Here is a 23,948-nt window from a genome sequence, read left to right as displayed (position 1 = left end):
ATGTTCAAGTCGGTAATGTTCAAAGTGGGTAGAAACAACTCGGAAATCAGGAATGCATGCACTACCTAATTGAGTTTGAACAAAGGTCGGCGTTCCTTGAAGGATTTTCCTAGTATCCAAGTACGGGGACCTCCCCCACGCTTCTCGGAAAAACCCCACAATGGCCGCTTCCACCTCGTCCAGGTCATCTGGACCATACTTTTCACAAGGGGAGGCCGGCAACCAATAAAGGGGAAAGCGAGGGGAGGAATGCTCATCCAGGAAAAAGGGGTGGTGACCCTCTACGGCTTGAACTTTGAAAAAGTAGTTTTTGAAATCATGAAAAGACTCGTCGAAAAGGGTGAAAATCCTCCGACCTTGTATGGCTCGGAAGGATACCCACTGCTGTTTGTTGTTTAGCCCGCTAAAGGGCTTGGTCATATGGAAAAGAAAGAAGAAAATCCTCAAAGAGGTCGGAAAGTCCAGAGTGTGGCTAATAAACTGGTAGATCTTCAAAAAACCCCAAGAATTGGGGTGAAGTTGAGTAGGGGCAACTCTACAATGGTGCAAAACAGATATTTCGAAATCCGAGAAAGGAAGAAAAACACCCAAACGGGTGATCATACATTCATACATGAAGAAAAAATGAGGGGCCGCCTCATTAACTCTCCCAAAACAGACCCGGTCTTCAGGACCCGGGGTTATCAGTTCATATTTTGGCTCGTCCTCCTCTGAAGTACAAAGCCGGTGATGAGTACGAAGATGAGTGATAAACTCAGCGTCGACCAGGGGTTCCTTCCCGAGGACAGTGTCATCAACCCACAAAGAAAGAACGTCTACGGAAGCCATTTTTTATATAAAGAAAAGTGGCAGAAACCTACAAAAGGAAAAAAGAAAAAGAAAAATAAAAAACACGGTCCCTAAAGGGGAGGGATGCGAAACCAAGAATCTACAGGCCAACCTACCCACTCACAATACAAAACATGCAAACACAAGGCATGATATGGAAACTAACCTTTATCCAAGAAATGAAGGTTGGAGAGAGCGGAAATCTTCAAGCACAAGAATACAGCACAAGTAGGGAAAGGAGAAGTTTGAAAGATTGCAGAAACGGAAAAATGAAAGAGAGGGAAAGTATTTATAAATAGGCTAAGGGGCATAATGGTAAAAACGAGGCAGTCATTAATGAGACTGCACCGTTACCAAAGCCCTCAATCCCTAAATGATCCCTCAACGGACACGACGCTTGAATTGACGTAACTGTCAGAAACAAAAGGTCGCAAAAATCACGTCGGTTCCAAAACCCGTGAAAGTCGGCTACGAACCCGAGTTGAATACTTGAACCCAAGCCTTAAAAGGATCTTGGGCTCAAGTAGGGGCACTGTTCATACCCTGGCCCAATGATAAGGGCCCAAGTCCAATTAAAAGGCCTAATCCAATAGATTAAGCCTTACTAAACGCCGGTCTTCACATAAGAAGTCGGTGTTCGTCCCGACCTGCGCTAAAGAAGTCGGACATGAGATTAACTGGCAGATAAACACTCATCCAAATGAGTAACCGCCCCTAAAATCTCTCTAACCGCTTCCTAAAGCCATATCTTAACCTCCCCAAGATAATGGGACGGTTAATATCCTAAAGATACGGCACTACCCCAGCGGTGGTTATTGGCTCACCACTACAAATACACTGACCCCCCTCAGGTATCTCTAAGTCCAATACTCTCTAGACCTGCTCACACTCTTGCTAACTTAGGCATCGGAGTGTCTTTGCAGGTACCACCCCCCATTCACCCACGCGCGCAAGTCGGACGGAGCCTCCCGAGTTGCAGATACATCCGGAAGTTCTCCTCCTTCATACGTTTGGGCCGCCAAACGCCATCCATCTCATTTATCTCCGGTTACCCACCGTAACAGATACATATATATATATTTTTTTTGCATCTTTTATATGCCAATCAAATAATTAATACTATATGCCAAACAAATAATATTTAATTAATTAATTTTTTTGAAAAATAAATTATTTATTTTAATTGAATTATAAACAAATTTTCATGTACTTAAATGTCAGAAATCTACATCGTTAATAGTTTAAGAAATAAACATATCAATATTTTAACAAATCACTGGTAGTTGCAATTTTTTTTTTTTTTGCATCTTCTTATGCTAATCAAATAAGAATTTAAATTTGATGTCTTATTAGTGTAAAATAGTTTTACACGTGCATCTAATCACCATCAAAATTAAACTCATCAAATAATCAGGACTATATGCCAAACAAATAATATTGTGGAATACAAAATTAATAAATTTTTTGCTGTATAATTTATTTAATTTAATTTAAAAATAAATATTTATGTACTCAAATTTTAATTCCAATACTTTATATAATCAATAATTTAGAAAATTAAAAAAATAACATCATTAAATACAAAGCAATTTAAAAAAATTGAGATTTAACCAAAGGGTAAATATTGATGCACTTAAAATTTAAAAAAATATTTTATATAATTAATACTTTAAAAAATTTTAAAAATAATTTTATCTTGTATAAAACCATTTAAAAAATAAAAAAAATTAACAAAATAATTTATGAGAGTTATTCGGTTCATTATTGATAGGTATATACATGTCAAAAAAAATTTAAAAACAAATATCAGACAAAAAAATAATAATTTTTTTAAAATTAAATTGATGAAATAAAACTTTGGATGTGAAAGATAGATTAAAAATATATAAGAATTAATACAGTTTGGTAAGTAAACTGAAGAGAAAGGAAAATGAAGGTGAAAGTTATGCGTGAAATTAATAACTGCAGTAAAACGGTATAAAATTTGCAATTGTAGTGAATGGAAGCGAGGAAAAAATGGAGGTGATACAATCACGATATTAAAGGAAGGAGAATGATGACAACAGTAATAATACAGAAAAGTGCACCTAATGGTGAGAGGAGAAGCACTAAAAATTGAATAATGAGATCAACTATTGGTATAAAGTACTCACATAAAGAATATACCCAAAATAAAACGATAAAATCGATAAAAAATTATTTTTCATCCCTAATTATTTTTTTCCTCCTTTCATACATGGCGTCCAAAATCAACATTTAGCATAATCACTATCTAGTTCAGAAAATCACAGAAACTCATCCAAATAATTGTTACATACAGAGAAGCACATTCAGAATTGGAAAGAGAAATAAAAAAATTGAAAACGGATAAAATTAATAAAAGGATAAATTATTAGAATAAAGAATTGAAGAAGAGGTTACGGTTTCTACAACTATTAGTGAAATACAAAATAAAAATGAGATAGAAGAAAATGTGTTGCTGTTAATTGTGGAAGTTCTTTTATTTAAATAACTCCGTATCCACGTTATATATTGTTATAGATTTCTATTTGCCTGTTCTAATTGTAGTGAATCGGGTTACTTCTGTGTTTGTGGTACCTCCACTTGTGTAGTTGTATTAGTTGATATGGCAACTTGTTTTCTTGTCGAATCATCTCCCAATAAGTTACACGTCTTCTAGTTAGGTTCTGTCATTTTCTGTCTTCTTCGCCTAGCAGATTATGTCCAACTAGTTGATGTTGACGTGATTGTTGATTTCGTGATAGCAAGATGCAGAGAAGAAAAACGTTTGCGAGACCAAAATTGAAAGTGAAAGAGTAATTTAATTCTCTTGGGAGTTAAGTACGACTGAAGGTGGATCAGTTTTTTACTGAAAGTGGGTCAGTTTTTAAATTGAGTACGTAGTGGTAGCAGTTTTTTTATTGGAAGTAAATCAGTTTTAAAATATGTCGTGGAGTTGAAAGTGAATTAGTTTGATACTCTGTCGTGGGATAAATTCTTTTTTTGATAAAAAAATAAAAAAATGGAGGACGTAGTAACAGTTTATTATATTGAATTCAATGTTTAATGAACATAAAAAAAATAGGGGTAAAATAGGGAGAAGAAATTAGATACCAAATTTTCCTATCCCATTATACATTAGTATAATCTATTATATATTAGTATAGATTTAATTAAGGAGTACTCTTTTGTATGTAATTTTTTTTAAATATAAACAATAGACATCAAAAAAATATATAAACCGTGTATTGTAATTTAATTAATTGGTATAGATTTAATTAAGAGTACACATTTATATGTAATTTTTTTAAGATAAACAATAGACATCAGAAATATTTAAACAGTGTATTGTAATTTAATTAATTTTGTTATAGAATATCAATAAATTATGTTATTACTTGAAATAAAATAAATTAGCTTTAAACTTTGTCATGGGTAAAAACAATTTTTTAAAAAAAAATAAAAAATTAAATACGTAGTAACAGTTTTTTTTTTAATTAAAAGTGAAGTGGGTAAACCCTTTTCTTGAAAAAAAGAAAGAGGGTAAAATGGGAAGAAGAAATTGGATACCAAACTCCCATATCCCCATTATATATTGGTATAGATTAATTAATGAGTACGTGTAATATTTTTTTAAAAATAAATATTGGACATCAAATATACTATTATATTATGAGGTATTATGTATAAGAAATACTTATATAAAATAGTAAATAATTAATATTTTGTTGACGTAATTTTATTTGTATGGGCTATTTTATTTATATTTTTTGTATCCCCATTATATATTGGTATAGATTTTATTTTTTATTTTGTTATTTATATTAATTATTTATATTTTAATAATTTTAAAAAAATATCATGAAAATTTAAAGATAAAAATATAATTAATAAATTTAATTTTAAAATATCATGTTTCTTGAGTACGTAGTGTCAGTTTTTTCTATGAGGAGTAGTTCAGTTTTTAAATTCTATCGTGGGATATCCCCATTATATATTGGTATAGATAGATATATTGTAGATAAGCATCAAGAGTATATTAAAATAGTATGATAATAATTTAAAGAGAAAATTTATTCTTTGTACATTTAATTAAAAAAATTACCTTATTTAAACTATAGTGTAAGTGGAGCCATTTTTATAATTTTACGATTGAGAATGAGTAATTTTTTAAAGTGAAGCAGTTACATCATTCTGTTGTGGGTTAATGCAGAATTTACAGAACATGAGTACGTGATTAAAGATGTAATTTTAGATTATAAAAATAGGGGTAAAATAGAAAAAAAATATTAGACACCAAACCCTCTATATTTCCATTATATTTTGTTATAGATAAGTATTAAGAGTATATTAAATTAAACTAATATGATAATAATTTAAAGAGAAAAATTATTCTTTATACATTTAATTAAAAAAAAATACCTTGTTTAAACTATTTTGCAAATGGAGCCATTTTTATAATCTTGTGATTGATAGTGATCAATTTTTTTTAAATTTCTTTGACGGTTGAAAATGAAGCAGTTACATAATTTTTTCGTAGGTTAATATAAAATTTACAGAATGTGAATATGTGACTAAGTATGTAGTTTTAGATTATAAAAATAGGGATAAAATAGAAAAAAAATAATTAGATACCAAACATTCTATATTCCTATTATATACTGTTATAGATGAAATTTTCATTCAATTATTGATAGTCAAAGACATATAAAAAAACATAAAAACAGATATCAAATAAAAAGAAACTGTTTTCTTTCTGCATCAAATTGATAAGACAAAAAATATTTTTTTTACATTAAATTGATAAAAACAAGAGGAGATATAGTACTATTTCCATATATCAAAAGTTGGGAATAAATTAAAAAAGAAAGAGAAGAAGAGATATAAGTGAATGTTATACGTAAAAGTAGTAACTGCTGCAAACTGAAGGAAATTTGCAACTGCAGTGGATGAAAGCAATGAAAGAGGATGGAGGCGAGAGTGTTGAAGAAAGGAGAATAACATAACAGCAATAAAAATATAGAAAAGTAAAAATCAAAAGTGGATGAAGGCAATGGAAGATGTGTTATTATAGTTATAGAAGTAACAAAAGTGTTTTTATTTTAGTGGGAAGTTATTGGATTTTTCAAAAAAAAAATATGTCTATTTTGTCCTTATAATTTGTTTTATGAAATAGTTTATTGTAGGATTAATATAGTCCAAAAAAATTGGACACGAAAATCATGGTCAACTTTTTGTATTGGCTTTATATATTGTTATAGATAGAAGTAACAAAAGTGTTTTCATTTTTAGTGGGAAGTTATTGGATTTTTCAAAAAAAAAATATATCTATTTTGTCCTTATAATTTGCTTTGTGAAATAGTTTATTGCATGGTTAATATAGTCCAAAAAAAATTAAACATGAAAATCATGGTCAACTTTTTGTATTGGCTTTATATATTGTTATAGATATACCCAACACAGCACGCATATGTGAGATGAGAACAAAGTATTTCCTTTCTTATTAACTGCTGATTCATTCCCCCATCATAGAGGCATGGCACTTTCAGTTGTTGCTTCTTCTTCTTCTTGTTCTCAAGCATCTCTCACTCATCAATACGATGTCTTTATCAGCTTCAGAGGCGAGGACACCCGCAACAGCTTCACCAGCCATCTTCATTCTGCTCTCTGCAGAAACCAGATTGAGACGTTCATAGATTACAGAATCCAAAAAGGAGGAGCCATCTGGAACGAACTTGTTGAGGCCATTAGAGACTCAAACTTGTTTCTTGTTATCTTCTCTGAGAAGTATGCTTGCTCAAAGTGGTGCTTGAGAGAGCTGGTGGAGATCATGGAATGCAAGAAGAAGAATGAAAATGTGATTGTGATTCCAGTGTTCTACAGAATACAACCCACGCATGTTCGCAAGCAGACTGGAAGTTACCAGAAAGCATTCGCTGAGCACGAGAGATCTTTGGAGCGTAGCGTTGTGCAGCAATGGAGGACTGCACTCTTTGAAGCTTCCGATCTTGCTGGCTTCCACTGCGATCACCACAGGTAAAGGGTCCCAGCCTTCTTAAGATTTCCTACTATTGAATGTAATCTTACACCATTTAAAAATATTATTGATAACCAATTGATTGTTACCAAACTTAAAATTTGCCGCTCCTAACACTCCTCTTAACAGAATTCTTAAGTCAAATGCTTGACTAAGATTGTCAAAAACCGATAAAGATAGTGTTATAGTGCCAACAAAAGTTACAATTTTGACTCAACAAGTGTTAGCTCATGTAGATAAAAAAAAAAAACCTTTTCTCTCGTTATTTTATTTTTTTATTTAACTTAATATTCATACTTTTATGTATATATTATCTATATATATTTATATTTAGGTCATTTATATGGTAGAGATGTTATTTGATATATATATTCTTTTTATTCTCAAACTAATTGACATGTGTAGAGAGATGTAAGATGAAAAGGCTGATTATGGCTAAGGTCAAGAGAAAATAAGTAACTCATGTTTGGGATTTTAATTGTTACCGTTGAATGGCCAACGAGTTATAATTTAAACAGTATAGTTTTTTTTAGTTTAAAATCTAAAGTTGTAAGTTAAAATTTCTTTTTTTTAGTAAAAAAAAAAAAATTATTACTGTTTAATAGGTTAAATTTGATTATAGCAGTAAAGTATCGAATTAAATTGTATTCAATTGTGTGAAAAATAATGTTAAAAATATATATATTTTTTAATTTTAGTTTTCTTAAAAGAGTAATATAGATATATAAAAAAATATATTTTTAAATTTTTAAATTTTATGAGGTGAAAATTCAAATGCAGTCGACTTCATGTGAAGTTGATAGAAGAGAACCGTTAGATGAAAATTTAGTCAAACAAATTAAATAATTTAACCGTTCTCAATTATAAACTTTATGTGAAGTCGACTGTACCTAAATATTCACTATTTTATAAAAAAATAAAAAACAGAATTTTATTATTTTTATTATTTTTACCTTTTTTTACAAAATCTAAAAAATAAAAAACATTAAAATAAAAAAATAAAAGTACAAATCAAACGCACCTTGAAATGGTTAGAAATATAATTGACTGAATTGGAAGGGCCATATTTTCAATTTTTCATATAAAAATTTTAATTAAAAATAAATTAAAATAATACACGAATTTATATATATGCTTATGTAAATGACATTGTTGTGTAGCGGGATTTTGTTTCCTCATCTAATTGCTGGTTAGTTATTTTGTGATTTATGTCCTGTTGTTAATCAAAAGAAATAAATGATATTGTTGTAATATTATACAATTGAATCATTTTTATTAGGATAATCATTAGATTAAATTTGTTATTGTTAATTATATTTATTTTGCATTATATATTTATATATATATATATATTACATGTAAAAGTATTTTACAAAGATAAATAATTAATTATTATATATTTATGTATAAATATATATTATTTTATTTAATTTTTTAATAAAATTATTATTACCTGAATAATCAATCTTAGTATAGAAAAAGGATCAAATTTATTATAACTAGGTAACTAAACTTTTTCACAAATACTAAATATGTATTTTTATATAGCTAATTAGTGGTTGATTTTTGTGTTTATGTAATATAATTAAAAATTATTTAATTGACATACTTTTTTATATATCAAAATTAACATTAGCATAAAATTTATAACTTATATGAATTTAAGTCGATATATTATAGTTTTATTTAAAAGTTAAATTTTAACAAAATTTGATAAAAATAATCTTAATAATAGATGATGCATGATAGTTTAATCGTCATATGTTGATAAGTTTTATGAAAAAAACTTAAAATAATTAGACAATTATGGGGAGTGGATCCTCTCCAGTGGAAAAAAAACTGGATGGTATCCAGTGGAAGATCTCACCATTTAATACATTCTCTCTCTCATTTATTGCTGGTCCCATTTGTAAAATTAAAGGTGAAAGATTTTACACTTTATTCTCTCCAGTGACAAAAAAATGGAGAGGATCTATTTCCGACAATTATGTAGTGTAACTTCATTTTAGGATAACTAAGTAAAATTATTTTCATCAAACGATTTGTTTATGTATATGATTCAAAATAAAAAGTAAATTTTATAAGATATATGCATGATAATTTTGCTTAAGGTTAAACTTCATTTATTCTAACTCCTTTGTTAATTTAACTTCACAATTAAACTATATAATTTATATTTTGTATATTTGTATACTTAATTTTATAAAAATAGTTCTTGAAACATAATTATAATTTATTCAACTAATATTTTACATTATTTTAATTTTTAAATTCTCAACCAAAATTAAATTTATGTAAATGAATATTCTTTAATTTGAATAAAGTATTTTTTCACTTCACGATACTCATTTTATCTTAACATACATTATCTGTATTATTTTATTTTATTTTTATATTTTTAGTAAATATTCTCTTAACAATGAATAATATTAATAATTTAAAATTATTTTTCATACCAATTTTATTTAATATTCTCTTAACAATGAATACTAAAAATTAAATTCAATTTGTAAAAATTGTATATTTATATATTTATTTTTATTTTATTTTATTTAAAAAAATTCATTGAAATATAATTTTGTTCATACCCGGCCCAATAATAAAGGCCCAGGAGCAAGCAAAGGACCTAACCCAAAGGGTTGGGTCTCACTAGTACCAATCTTCATCCTATGAAGTCGGTACTCACCACGACCTGTTCTAAAGAAGTCGGGCACGAGATTAGCTGACGGATAAACACTCATTTAAATGAGTAACTACCCCTGAAATCTCTCTAGCCTCTTCCACGAGCCATATCTTAACCTCCCTAAGATAATGGGACGGTTAACACCCTAAAAATATGGCACTACTCCAACGGTGGTTATTGGTTCACCACTATAAATACACTGACACCCCTCAGGTATCTCTAAGTCCAATACTCTCTAGACCTGCTTACGCCCTTGCTGACTTAGGCATCGGAGTGTCTTTGCAGGTACCACCCCCATCTCCTCACACAAATAAGTCGGACGGAGCCTCCCGAGTTGCAGATCCTTTCGGAATCCTCCTCCTTCACACATTTGGGCCAACCAACTCCATCCAGCCCATCAATCTCCGGTTACCCACCGTAACATTGACGCCGTTGTCGGGGACCCGAGAGATCAACCACTGATGGCGGACAGATCCCACGAAGAAGGTCATGTGGAGACAGATTCTGAGCAAGAGAATCTGGACACAGGCAATAACGATGCGGACTTCACCTCCACCAGGAAATTGATAATCAACACAGGGAAGGAACCTCCGGAGTAAAAAACCCGAAGGTAAACTCTTCAGAAGGACGCGAATCAGAGAAAGAGGGACTATCCCATGTAACTAAACTCATGGGATTAGTCCACAGTCGCCTGGAACAGTTAGAACAAGAACGGGAGCGACAAAAGGAAACTGAAAAGAACCTAAAAAAGGAGATGGAACGACGAAAAGAGTTAGAAAGAAAACTCTTAAAGTTAGAATCCTCCCTCAAAGGTCGCAACTCCTGTGACGAACAAGAAGAGCCGCCCTTAGGGGGGGAGGATCCTTTCAGCGAGGACATAATGAGGGCAAAATTTCCGAGGAACTTCAAAAGCCCTGATATGGACCTCTATGACGGAACCACGGATCCAAAGCATCACCTGAGAAACTTCAAAAGTCGGATGTACCTAGTTGATGCTTCCGACGCTACGCGATGCAAAGCATTCCCGACCACTCTATCGAAAGCAGCGATGAAGTGGTTCGATAGCCTCCCCCCGAGGTCGGTTACTAGCTTTGAAGACCTCTCAAGGAAGTTTTTGATGAGGTTCTCTATCCAGAAAGACAAAGTGAAACATGCACCGAGCCTCCTGGGAATAAAACAGGAGGTCGGAGAATCCTTACGAGCCTATATGGAAAGGTTCAATAAAGCATGTTTAGAGATTCAAGACCTGCCCACAGAGGCAGTCATAATGGGGTTAGTCAATGGACTCAGAGAAGGTCCCTTCTCACAATCCATATCTAAAAGACACCCCGTTTCTCTAAGTGATGTACAGGAAAGTGCTGAAAAGTACATCAATATGGAGAAAAACGCTAAGTTGAGAGACCTGAGTTGGCGACCTGGGCCCCCTCCCTCAGCAAAGAGAGGGAAAGGGAAACCAAGAGAAAGGAAGAACTCGGTCTCGAGAGACCAAGAAAATATCACTCTTATACTCCCCTGAAAGTTTCTATAGTGGATGTATACAGAGAGATTTGTAATACTGAAAGACTGCCACCCCCTAGACCCATTAAAAATAAAAAAGGGGGGAGCCGCAGTGATTACTGTGAGTACCATAAAATATATGGTCACTCCACAAATGACTGTTACGACCTTAAAAATGTGATAGAAAAGCTGGCTAGAGAAGGTCGGCTTGATAGATATCTCATAGAAAGGTCGGACGGTCATGGAAAGAGAAAGCGAGACGATATGGATAGAAGAGACCCACCGCCGCAGACTCCAGAGAGACATATCCATATGATCTCAGGAGGGTTCGCGGGAGGGGGACTCACCAAATCCTCTCGCAAAAGACATCTCAAAAGAGTCTACCAGGTCGGAGAAGAGTCATCCGACCTCCCTACCATTTCATTCACAAAAGAAAATGGGCAAGGAATAATCCCCGGACACGATGATCCAGTAGTAATAACTATGATTCTGGCGAATGCCCATCTCCACAGAACCCTAGTAGACCAAGGAAGCTCGGCGGACATCCTTTTTAAGCCCGCTTTTGACAAGCTAGGGTTGGATGAGAAAGAATTAAGAGCCTACCCCGACACCCTATACGGATTAGGGGACACGCCAATAAAACCACTGGAATTTTTGCCCCTCCACACCACTTTTGGAAAAGGGGAAAAATCAAAGACTCTGAGTATAGATTTCATAGTCATTGAGGTAGAGTCAGCATATAATGCTTTAATCGGCAGAGCTACCCTTAATCGACTCGGAGCCGTGGTATCCACTCCCCACCTTTGCATCAAATTCCCGACCTCAGCAGGGATAGCAACAGTAAGAGGGGATCAAAAGTTGGCAAGGAAATGCTACAATGAAAGCCTAAATCTGAGAGGAAAGGGCAGAGAAGTTCACACAATAGAGCTCGGCGGCGCAAGGGCCAGAGAAGAACTGCGACCACAACCGGGAGGAAAAACCGAGAAGATACAGGTCGGCGAAGAGGAAGGGAAAAATACTCATATAGAAGCCAACCTAGGGGAAACCCTAAAACAAGAATTGACTAAGCTCCTAAGAGATAACTCCGACCTCTTCGCCTGGAAGGCCTCTGACATGCCTGGGATAGATCCCGAGCTCATGTCCCATAAACCGAGATCCCGACCGGTACAACAAAGAAGACGCAAGCTCGGCCCAGAACGAGCCCTAATAGTAGAAGAACAAGTGCATGTGCTCCTGGAAGCCGGCTTCATCAGAGAAGTCAAGTACCCAACATGGCTAACCAATGTAGTGCTAGTCAAAAAATAGAATGGCAAATGGAGAATGTGTGTCGACTATACCGACTTAAATAAGGCATGTCCCAAGGACCCTTATCCACTACCAAGTATTGATACCCTAGTGGACTCCAGCTCGGGGTATCAATACTTATCATTTATGGACGCCTACACGGGATATAATCAAATCCCAATGTATGAGCCAGATCAGGAGAAAACATCATTCATCACACCCAGAGCTAATTTCTGCTACGTGGTCATGCCATTCGAATTGAAGAATGCAGGAGCCACGTATCAAAGGTTGATGAATAAAGTGTTTTCCCCTCACCTGGGGAGTCTAATGGAAGTATACGTCGACGACATGCTGGTAAAGACCAAGAAAGAAGTCGACCTCTTGTCAGACCTCTCACAAGTCTTTGACACCATAAGGCTGCACGAGATGAGACTAAATCCCGCAAAGTGCGCCTTCGCGGTAGAGGCAGGGAAATTTCTAGGATTTATGCTAACACAAAGAGGGATCGAAGCCAATCCCGATAAGTGTAGAGCCATCCTAGAAATGAAAAGCCCAACTTGTTTGAGAGAAGTCCAACAGCTGAATGGCTGACTTGCAGCCCTCTCCAGATTTTTGGCAGGATCGGCACTAAAATCCCTTCCACTATTCTCCTTATTAAGAAAGGGATGCCAGTTCGAATGGACTCCTGAATGCGAGGAGGCGTTCTAGGAGTTCAAAAAGTTTTTAAGCCAACCTCCTATTCTGACCAGACCAGTATCTGGGAAAGACCTCGTCCTGTACTTATCCGTAGCAGACAAGGCTGTCTCATCAGCCCTGATAAAAGAAGATGAGGTCGGACAACATCCAGTTTATTTCATCAGTAAAGTTCTACAAGGCCCTGAGCTAAGATACCACAAACTAGAGAAGTTTGCCTACTCCTTAGTAATAGCCTCACGAAGGCTACGACCTTACTTTCAGGCTCACACAATAAGAGTCCGTACGAACCAACCCATGAAGCAAATCCTCCAAAAGACGGACGTTGCAGGGAGAATGGTTCAATGGGCAATAGAGCTCTCCAAGTTCGACTTATGATATGAAACTCGGACGGCGATCAAAGCCCAATGCCTCGCCGACTTCGTTGCAGAATACGCAGGGGATCAGGAGGAAAAACCAACTACATGGGAAATCTATGTAGACGGATCCTCCAACAAAACAGGAAGCGGCGTAGGCATAATATTGGTAGATGAAAGAGTACCCAGATAGAGGTTTCCCTAAAATTTGAATTTCCAACTTCAAACAACCAGGCAGAATATGAAGCCTTGATTGCTGGATTAAAGCTGGCAGAAGAAGTCGGTGCTACAAAGGTGATGATATACAGCGACTCACAAGTAGTGACCTCCCAGATAAGCGGAGAGTATCAGGCAAAGGACCCAAATATGAAGAGGTACTTGGAGAAAACTCTGGAGCACCTTGGGCGCTTTGCAGAAACTGAGGTTAAACATATAACTCAGGATCGGAACAGCAGAGCGGACGCCCTATCCAAGTTAGCAAGTACCAAGCCAGGAGGGAACAACAGAAGCCTGATCCAAGAAACCCTCCAGGAACCCTCGGTAGTAAAAATAGAAGACAAACAAGAAGTACTTGAGGTAATCGGTTTAAACCTCGGATGGATGAACCCCTTGGTCGAATACATGAAATTTGACATCCTCCTTAAAGAAGAGAAAGAGGCTAAAAAGATCCGAAAGGAAGCACAATACTACACCTTGGTAAGAAATATTCTCTACAGAAGGGGGATATCAACACCATTATTAAAGTGTGTACCGACCTCAAGAACTGCCGAGGTATTGGAGGAAGTGCATAGCGGGATCTGCGGAAACCATCTCGGAGCAAGGTCACTAGCCAGGAAAGTAATCCGAGCTGGATTCTACTGGCCGACCTTGCAGAAAGATGCCACAGAATTTGTGAAAAAGTGTCAACCATGTCAGATGCATGCAAATTTCCACGTGGCTCCACCAGAAGAACTCATCAGTATCACTTCTCCATGGCCCTTTGCAAAATGGGGAATGGATTTGTTAGGTCCTTTTCCCCAAGCGCCAGGACAAGTCAAATACCTGATCGTGGGAATAGATTACTTCACAAAGTGGATAGAAGCAGAACCATTGGCCACCATCACCGCTCAAAGAAGTCGGAGGTTCTTCTACAAAAATATCATCACAAGATATGGGATACCCTATTCCATTACTACAGATAATGGAACCCAATTCACCGATTCTACCTTCAGAAGCTTAGTAGCCAGTATGAAAATCAAACACCAGTTCACCTCGGTGGAGCACCCGCAAGCCAATGGGCAAGTCGAGAGCCACAACAGTCATACTGGCAGGGCTAAAGAAAAGATTACAAGAAGCAAAAGGAGCTTGGGCTGAAGAGCTCCCCCAAGTGCTATGGGCTTATAGGACAACGCCCCAATCCGCCACTGGAGAAACGCCCTTCCGACTAGTCTATGGCGTAGAAACAATGATACCAATAGAAATCAATGAGCAAAACCCAAGGGTAATTCTCCATGACGAGATCGGAAACATACAGGGGCACAAAGAGGAGCTCGACTTGCTCCCCGAAGTCCGAGAAGATGCCCAGATAAGAGAAGCAGCATTGAAGCAAAGGATGATTACAAGGTACAACAAAAAAGTCATTCGAAGAACATTTGCCCCGAATGACTTGGTCTTAATCAGAAACGACATTGGAGTCAACAAATCAGGGGAAGGAAAACTTGCTGCTAATTGGAAGGGACCATACAAAGTCAATGAAGTTTTAGGAAAAGGTTATTATAAGGTAACCGACCTGAACGACACTGAGTTCCCAAGGTCGTGGCATGCTTGTAATATGAAAAGGTACTACAGTTAAAAGCGAACTCTACTCCCTGATGTACTCTTTTCCCAACTTCATGATTTTTTCCCAAAATCAAAGGGTTTTTTCTGGAGAAGGGTTTTTAACGAGGCATCATAGTAGAGGCTAAGGGAAAAAAGGCTATTAAAAACCCTTAGTAGCAAGAAGGTACCTCCCCCATCAATAAAGATCTTTTTTCATATCTCTTATAAACTCCTTTCTATTTTCTAAGTCTTTCTACGAAACGCACCGACTTAAGCTCGACAAAACGTGAAAATCACATGAACCGACCTAGATAGTCGTCAGGATAAAACGACGAGGTACAAGTCGGTGTAATGAGGTTATAAAAGTTGATCGTAAAATAAAAACTCGGAAACATCCCGACTCATAAGTCGAAAGGAAAAAAACCGAGTATAAAAGAAAACGAATCGCAAAAATAACCTAAGTCATAAGAACTCAATAAAACAAAAATTGAGTATAAGGGATAACAAAAAGAGATTAAAGGCTGTCAAAAAGTCCTTAAACAAAAGGGCTTAGAAAAACAGACAAGCCAAAGAAAAAGGTTTTCAGAAAAAGATCAAGGGGGCTTCGAAAAATCAAAATCAGAAAAGCATACACGCATAAGGTAACTTAAACCCTTATCCAAAAAAGGGTATTTATTTTGTTAAGTTAAAACCCTTATTAAAAAAGGGTACTTATAAAATATTTTGTTTACGGCCTTAAAAGGCCAAAAGAAATTGTTCAACAAACACCAACCGACAAACAACATATAAAGAGTTTAAAAAAGGGGGGACTCACAGGCCGAGCCTCCATATAGCCATAAAAAAGTTATTTTTGCAGAGGAGTAGACGGATCACCACCACCAGAGTCAGGAAGAGCGCCATCAGGACCGGGAAGAGAGGCAACCACGGGAGATGAAGAGGAAGCCGGAGGAACAACAGAAGAACTCGGAGAGTCTTTGGAACGAGGAGGGGACTCCACAATCCTCTGGCCCCGAGTCTTCAATTCTGACTCGGAAACGATTACGGGGGCAGGAGGATCCACAATAGCACCATCAATGACAACTTTGTCTGGATCTAAAGGAGACAGATCCAAGTCAGGAGCAATAACTCCGACCTGCTCCTTAAAGATCCTCCAAGCCTCCTTGGCACGATCAGCAATAGAGTCCTCCAACTCGGCATAGGCATTTCGAGAGTTCAGCAAATCCTTCTTCACAGACACAAGATCTTGAAATAAACTCTGATAACTCTCCTGTGCTGTCTTCCTCAAACTTGCCTCCATGTTGCATTGGGCCCGCAACTTACTCTCCTTCTCCCGAAGACTATCTCTCTCCGCCCTCAGCTTGGCGACCTCCTCCTTCAACTCCCTCTCATGCTCCTGATAAGAAAGAAGCCTCCCCTCCAGCTCCTCAACCTTCAAGGTTAACCCCAAAGAGCTGAGAGGAGTCTTCTCAAAAATATCCAAAAGCTTGCCACAAACACCCGCCGCCCTAAAACTCTCCTCGGCCAGAGTGGTGAGGTGGTTTCGAACAGAAACATCATCCATACTTATATGAGGATAGATGTTCTTTCGGACGAATGCAAGAGCATCCGCCTTAACCCCACCATCAAAAGAAAAGCCAGACTCCAGAGTCTTGCGCTTCTTCTTCTCTGGCTCAGAAAGAAGTCGGGCGGAGGGGAGCGGCCGAGATAAGGTTGAAGAAGAAATCACAATGGGCTGAGAGGGAGTCCCCACGTTCTGAGGAGGAGGAGGAGGAGGAGGAGAAATGATTGCCCTGGTACCGCCAGCCCTGACCCGGGACTTTGCTTTAGCCTCCTGAACTCTCTGGTAAGATTCTTGAGCATTCTTCCTTGCCATATTTGCAAAAGAAACAATTAGCAAAAATTACAAGTCGGCAAACCTCAAGTCGGCAGATACAAGTCGAAAATAAGAAATGTATATACACATATAAAAACTACCTAGTTGCGACCGAACAAAGGTCGGTGATCCCTGGAGGAATTTCCTAGTATCCAAGTATGGGGCCCTCCCCCACACTTCTCGGAAAAACCCCATAATAGCCGCCTCCACCTCATCCAGGTCATCCAGACCGTACTTCTCACAAGGGGAGGCCTCCAACCAATAGAGGGAAAAGCGAGGGGAAGAATTCTCATCCAAGAAAAAGGGGTGGTGATCCTCTACAGCTTGCACTTTGAAAAAATAATTTTTGAAGTCATGGAAGGATTCGTCAAAAAGGGTGAAAATTCTCCGACCTTGTATGGTTCGGAAAGACACCCATTGCTGCTTGTTATTTAGCCCACTAAAGGGCTTAGTCATATGGAAAAGATAGAAGAAAATTCTCAAAGAGGTCGGAAAGTCCAAAGCGTGACTAATAAATTGGTAAATTTTCAGAAAACCCCAAGAATTGGGATGAAGTTGGGTAGGGGCAACTCGACAGTGGTGCAAAACAGACATCTCAAAATGCGAAAAAGGAAGAAAAACACCCAAACGGGTGATCATACATTCATACATAAAGAAAAAATGAGGGGCCGCCTCATTGGCCCTCCCAAAACAAACCCGGTCTTCTGGACCCGGGACTACCAACTCATACTTTGGCTCGTCCTCCTCAGAAGTACAAATCCTGTGGTGAGTACGAAGATGAGTAATAAACTCAGCATCGACCAAGGGTTCCTCCCCTAGGACCGTAACATCAACCCATTGAGAAAGAACATCTACGGAAGCCATTTCTTTTTCTTATAAAGGGTAACAAAAACCTACAAAAGAAAAAGAAAAGGAAAATCAAAAACACGGTCTCTAAAGGGAGGAGATACGGAGCCAAAATCTACGAACCAACCTATCTACCTACAAAATAAAAGCATGCAAACACAAAGCATGTCATGAAAGGAGAAAAGCTAACCTTTATCCAAAAGTGAAGGTTGGAAGAAGCAGAAGTCTCCAAACGCAAGAACGCAGCACGAACGAAGAAAGAAGAAATTTGAAAAATTGCAGAAACGAAAAAATGAAAGAGAGGGAAAGTATTTATAAACATGCTAAGGGGCATAATGGTAAAAGCGGGGCAGTCATTAATGAGAATGCACCGTTACCAAGACCTACGCACATCCCTAACGGACACGACGCTTGATTAGATGTAACTGTCAGAACCAAAAGGACACGGAAAGTCACATCGGTTTCGGAAAATCACGTCGATCCTTCAACAAGTCGGCTACGACCCCGAGCAGAATACTCGAACCCAAATCTTGAAAAAATTGGGCTCGAGTAGGGGCACTGTTCATACCCTGACCCAATAATAAAGGCCCAGTAGCAAGCAAAGAGACCTAACCCAAAGGGTTGGGTCTCACCAGTACCAATCTTCATCCTATGAAGTCAGTACTCACCACGACCTGTTCTAAAGAAGTCGGGCACGAGATTAGCTGGCGGATAAACACTCATTTAAATGAGTAACTACCCCTAGAATCTCTCTAACCTCTTTCACGAGCCATATCTTAACCTCTCTAAGATAATGGGACCGTTAACACCCTAAAAATATGGCACTACTCCAACGGTGGTTATTGGTTCACCACTATAAATACACTGACACCCCTCAGGTATCTCTAAGTCCAATACTCTCTAGACCTGCTTACGCCCTTGCTGACTTAGGCATCGGAGTGTCTTTGCAGGTACCACCCCCATCTCCTCACACAAACAAGTCGGACGGAGCCTCCCGAGTTGCAGATCCTTTCGGAATCCTCCTCCTTCACATATTTGGGCCAACCAACTCCATCCAACCCATCAATCTCTGGTTACCCACCGTAACAAATTTCAATAACACTTTACAATCAACTTATATATTTTGGAAGCATGAAGTCATAATAACTCATAAGAGAAAAAATGAATAAGGTTCAAAATACTTGATAGACATTATTATGATATCAATAAATTACCGGAATAAAGAAGGTGGAATAAAAAGGTGCTTAGCTTCACTGTTATAGAGCTCGTTATTTACAAACAACAGTGATAGCGCACATGTCGTTATTATATTTATATATTTAATATTATTTAATTATTTCAGTAATAACTAATAAATATAAGATAAGATGAATAATAAATAAAAAATATAAAATAAAATAATTAAAAATTATTTTATTTTATATTTTATATTTTTTACTAAATATTTTTTATTTTTTATATCAAGTAATATGAAAAAATAATTATTTATATTCATAAACTTTATGAATGTAAAGTACTTATAAAAAAAGAATTAACATTATTCTCATGAAAAATAAAATTTGTGGGACAAAAATCTCAAAATTCTATGTTTTTATTGATTTTTTTAATAAAATTTTTAAATTATCTTTACCTTTTATTTCCAACCTCAATTCTATCCCTATGTTTTTTTTTTTTCAAGATCTCAAAATTTCATAATTATTCTCCATTGATATTGCCTTAAATTATGGCACGTCTCTCTCTTTCATACACACAACCTCATATCATTGTTTCTTTTTATTTTTCCCTATGATTTGATATATTTCTAACTTCAGTTTGCTTTTCTTTATCTCTCTGATCTCTATTGTTGTTGTTAGTGAATGTATGTGGGTTGTGACAGTAATGAGATGATGCGGTGAATAGTGAAATATAATATTAAGGTTAATGTAGAGGTGGATGTGATGGGATGAAAAAAAGGTGATGAAAATAGATTGCATGGTATGGGAAAAAAAAAGAAGAAGAGATAATTGTAAAGTAGAGGTTGAAGATAAATATTAAATAGTGAAGATAATTTAAAAATTTTATTAAAAAATAATAAAAATTTAAAATTTGGTTTTTTAAGATTAAGATTTGATATAAAACTCATTTTTTATGGATATAATATTAATTTTTTTTTAAAATATTTGTCAATATTTATAAAATTTTGTGGTATAAATGATTATTTTTTCCAACTAATATTATGATTGTAAGTTACGGCTTAAATTAGATATTCTACCAAGTAAAAGTAAAAACTAAATTAAATGCAACAATATGAGTTTTTTTTTTTTTTGAAAATAACTATTTTATAGTTAGGAACTACACTGCGAATTCTTTTCTTTTAACGTAGGTTTGATTTTAATTTTTTTTTATTGAAAGAGCCATAAATGTATTTTTTATTTTTGATTTTATTGATTTACATGCATTACCCTTTTTGCCCAACTTCAATTTAATGAAAAAAGAAAAATGCTATGCTCCCAAAAAAAAAAATCTAATTGGTCTAAAGAAGAAACACCTCAATGTCAACTTCAATGCTATATATAGCAATGGCAAAAGAATATAAAAACATAAAAATCTAATAATAAGATCTGTGGAAATCGTAACATACATTATGATTTTACATTGAAATCAGGTATATTGTTCAAGATATATTGGGGTTACACGATATTTTTTTCAAGATATATATACAAATTTAGTTGACTAACTTAAAGAGAGTATTATTATACTCCAATTTAAATAATGGATTGTAATTAAGGAACTATATATGTTTATCCATTTTCACTTCGATCTCTGCGGTGGTTATCTTTTGCCAGGGATGATGAAGCTAAGCTAATTAGTGAGATTGTAAAAGCAATTTTGCCACATTGTCTGAAGAACAAGTGCTTCATAGATGGACTCAACAGACCTTTTATTTGTAACACAAACTATATCCGCGTTGAATCTTTGATGAGACGCTCGATGGAGGAGGTTCTTGTGATTGGAATTTGGGGTATGGGCGGTATTGGTAAGTCAACCATTGCTGAGGCTCTCTTCAATAAGTACTCTTCTGAATATGAAGGCTCTTGCTTCTTGTCAAATTCAAGAGAATTAGGAAAGCCATGTCTCAGTGACATATGCAGCAGACTTCTTTCCCAATTATTAAACCAAGATCTTCATACTACCAATATTGGAGTACTAGACTCTCGCACTCAAAGTAAACTCAAGAAGAAGAGGGCTTTGATTGTACTGGATGATGTGGTTGATTCGCCAATTGCAACTGATTTGGTTCCATGTTTGCGTACTTGCCTATGTTCTGGCAGCATAGTCATTTTGACAACAAGGGACAGGAGTGTGCTTACAAGTGGAGGAGTTGAACAAATTCATGAAATCAAGCAAATGAGTAATGGAGACTCCCATGAACTTTTTAGCCATTATGCCTTTTCTGATCCGCATCCCAAAGCAGGGTATGGTGAGCTAACAGCTAGAGTCATAGATTATGCTAACGGCATTCCATTGGCTTTGAAAATTTTGGGATCATTTCTTCGCGGCAAAAGTGTAGCTGAATGGGATAGTGCATTGAAAAAATTAAGGAAGTATCCCCATGCAGATATTCAGAAGGTGTTGAGGTTGAGTTATGATGCATTAGATGATGTTGAAAGAAATATCTTTTTAGATGTTGCATGCTTTTTCCACGGGCATGAAATAGAGGAAACGACAAGAATATTAAATTCTTGTGATTTCTTTGCAGATATAGGGATAAAAAGTCTATTGGACAAGTCTCTTATAAGTATTTATTCAAATGGTGATTATAAATACATAAAAATGCATAGTTTGATACAGGAAATGTGTTGGAAAATCATTCATGAAGAATATAGTAAAAATAGTGGTCAACAAACAAGACTGTGGAATACCGAAGAAGTCTGTAATATTTTCCAAGATGAAAGAGTAAGGAAATCATGCTTTAATGATTTGTTCTTCAAGATGAGTGTATATATGTATGTATCAAAATATTGCATAGAGCAACACAGGACTAACATTGTATTGCAATGCTTATCAATTTTGCAGGATATTCATGGAGTTGAAAGCATGATTGCGGATATGAATCAAATTACAATAGATCCATGTTTAATCCTCATTGCATTAAGGAAGATGCCAAAGTTAAGGTTACTTGCTTTAAGAGGAAATATCAACATAGATCTTGAACGGAACAGAGTGCTTCTAGAAGATTTTCAACTTCCTAATGACTTAAGGTATATTGAGTGGAATAAATGTCCACTTAAGTTTGTGCCGTCTATTTGTTGGCCTCAAAAACTTGTTCAGCTTTCCATGCGAGATAGCAATGTTCAAAAACTTTGGGATACAGTTCAGGTAGGATCATGTTTTCATTTCTCTTTATGTTTTTTTTTTTTTTTACTTTCATTGAATACTAAAATAAAGATTGATATTATAGATTAGTATAAAAAGTGAAATTTTGAAAGAATAAAACTAGAGTAGTTTTGATATAATATTAATTATGGGGCGTTTATTCAAGATTTACAATTTATAAACTTACTCTATTATGCAAGATTAATTTATTTTTATATGTTGTAACATATTTTCGCGTGCTAATTATTTTTGAAAAGTCATATTTTCATCATTAATCAAGAGAAATTTTTTCTATATAAACTTTTGTGAGAATATTAAAATATCACACTAAAATATTTCAGAATATTGAGAATAAACTTTTATTAGAAAAATAACTATAATATCACAGAATAATTAAATAAGTTTTGATGAGAGAACAAAGAGTATTTTATAAAAAGATAATATTTTATAAATTAGAAATGATTCAATAATAAAATTAAAAATAGTGTAGGAACTTAATTTAAAAAAAATAAGGACCTAATTAAAAATTTGATAAAATTATAAAATAATTAAACCAAAAGAAAATGATAATCAAGTACATGACTTAGATTCAAATGAGATATAAAAAAGATAAATATTGGACTACACCCAATAATTATTTATATATCCATCATAACTTTTTAAATTTGAACAAAGAACATAATTGGTTCTCAATAGTTTTTTGTCATTTAACATTTTCTTATTTTGCTACATCATATTAATTTACTATATGTCATGAAGAAATGCTTTCTTCGTCAAAAAGAGACAATAAAAGTAATAATCAACCACATCAAAGTTCAGTTTCGAAAAATTTTCGGCCAAACGGATTTTTCACTCCTATGAATTGTATATAGATGATGTTTAATTTGAATTAACCAACAATATATATACCAAATACTAATCAAATCAAGTTCCATATTCCAAGTTTCGAATAAATTATCTATTATTTTAATATTATAATGGACAACTAAAAAAGTAGTTCATATGCTCAATATGTTTTTAACTACTAAATTAAATTTCAAATGTATTTTATACCTATTCTAAAAATATTTAGTTGTATTGATTAGCTGTAAACACTTTTATATAGGTGTAAGAATAAGAGAAGAAAAACATTGTTGAAAAATATAATTAATTATTCTAAAAATATGAAAAACTTATTGTGATTTAATATTTGATATTAGATGTATATTAATTTTAAAAGGATTTTTTTTTTGTTTTTCACGGTATTTTCTAACCCGACAAGTCAAGTTTGATAATATTCTAACTCCATTGTATAATATTTGATATTTGCTAGGTAGATAATAATTTTTGTAAAATATGAATAATATGTTCTAAAATTGACCCAATAAAATAAAAACATACTACACTCTCAAATTATCCACCTAAATCTTAATATTAGGATAATCATCCGCATACCTAGAGAATTGAACATCCAATATATCCATTGTGTACATTATTTAGTATTTTTATTATCTACTTGTATTTTTCCTTTATAAAATTACAAATTTACAATTACAATAAGTGAGAGTGTAACGCACTAAACAATAAAACAACACTGTTTTCCTCCACTAGTCAAGTCCATGTGTTAACATGTTTGTTGGGATACAGAATCTACCAAGTTTGGAGATTATTGACCTCCGTGGCTGCAAACGCTTGATAGAGTGCCCAAATTTAGCAGGT

At 34.9% G+C, this 23,948-nt stretch overlaps 1 protein-coding gene across 1 annotated transcript; it reads left to right on the top strand.

The window, feature by feature from the left end:
• The first annotated feature begins 6,364 nt into the window (after positions 1-6,364).
• Positions 6,365-23,361, top strand: LOC130948957 (disease resistance protein RUN1-like). The gene is made up of 4 exons (XM_057877807.1): positions 6,365-6,864; positions 20,720-21,830; positions 21,951-22,253; positions 23,356-23,361. Exons 1-4 carry the CDS (start codon positions 6,365-6,367, stop codon positions 23,359-23,361), a joined length of 1,920 nt encoding a protein of 639 aa, XP_057733790.1.
• The last annotated feature ends 587 nt before the right edge of the window (positions 23,362-23,948 follow it).

Source organism: Arachis stenosperma, chromosome 9 (assembly GCF_014773155.1).
Source record: "Arachis stenosperma cultivar V10309 chromosome 9, arast.V10309.gnm1.PFL2, whole genome shotgun sequence".
NCBI lineage: Eukaryota > Viridiplantae > Streptophyta > Magnoliopsida > Fabales > Fabaceae > Arachis > Arachis stenosperma.
The sequence above is the reverse complement of the archived record's forward strand: the minus strand, read 5'-3'. Positions and strand labels throughout refer to the sequence as shown.

What these genes read in the sequence shown, in the direction of transcription:
- LOC130948957 (XM_057877807.1), top strand. Translation starts at nt 6,365, where the DNA reads ATGGCACTTTCAGTTGTTGCTTCTTCTTCTTCTTGTTCTCAAGCATCT. An exon ending in TTCCACTGCGATCACCACAG is followed by an intron (nt 6,865 to 20,719) that starts GTAAAGGGTCCC and finishes ATCTTTTGCCAG; the next exon opens with GGATGATGAAGCTAAGCTAA. An exon ending in ATATTTTCCAAGATGAAAGA is followed by an intron (nt 21,831 to 21,950) that starts GTAAGGAAATCA and finishes TCAATTTTGCAG; the next exon opens with GATATTCATGGAGTTGAAAG.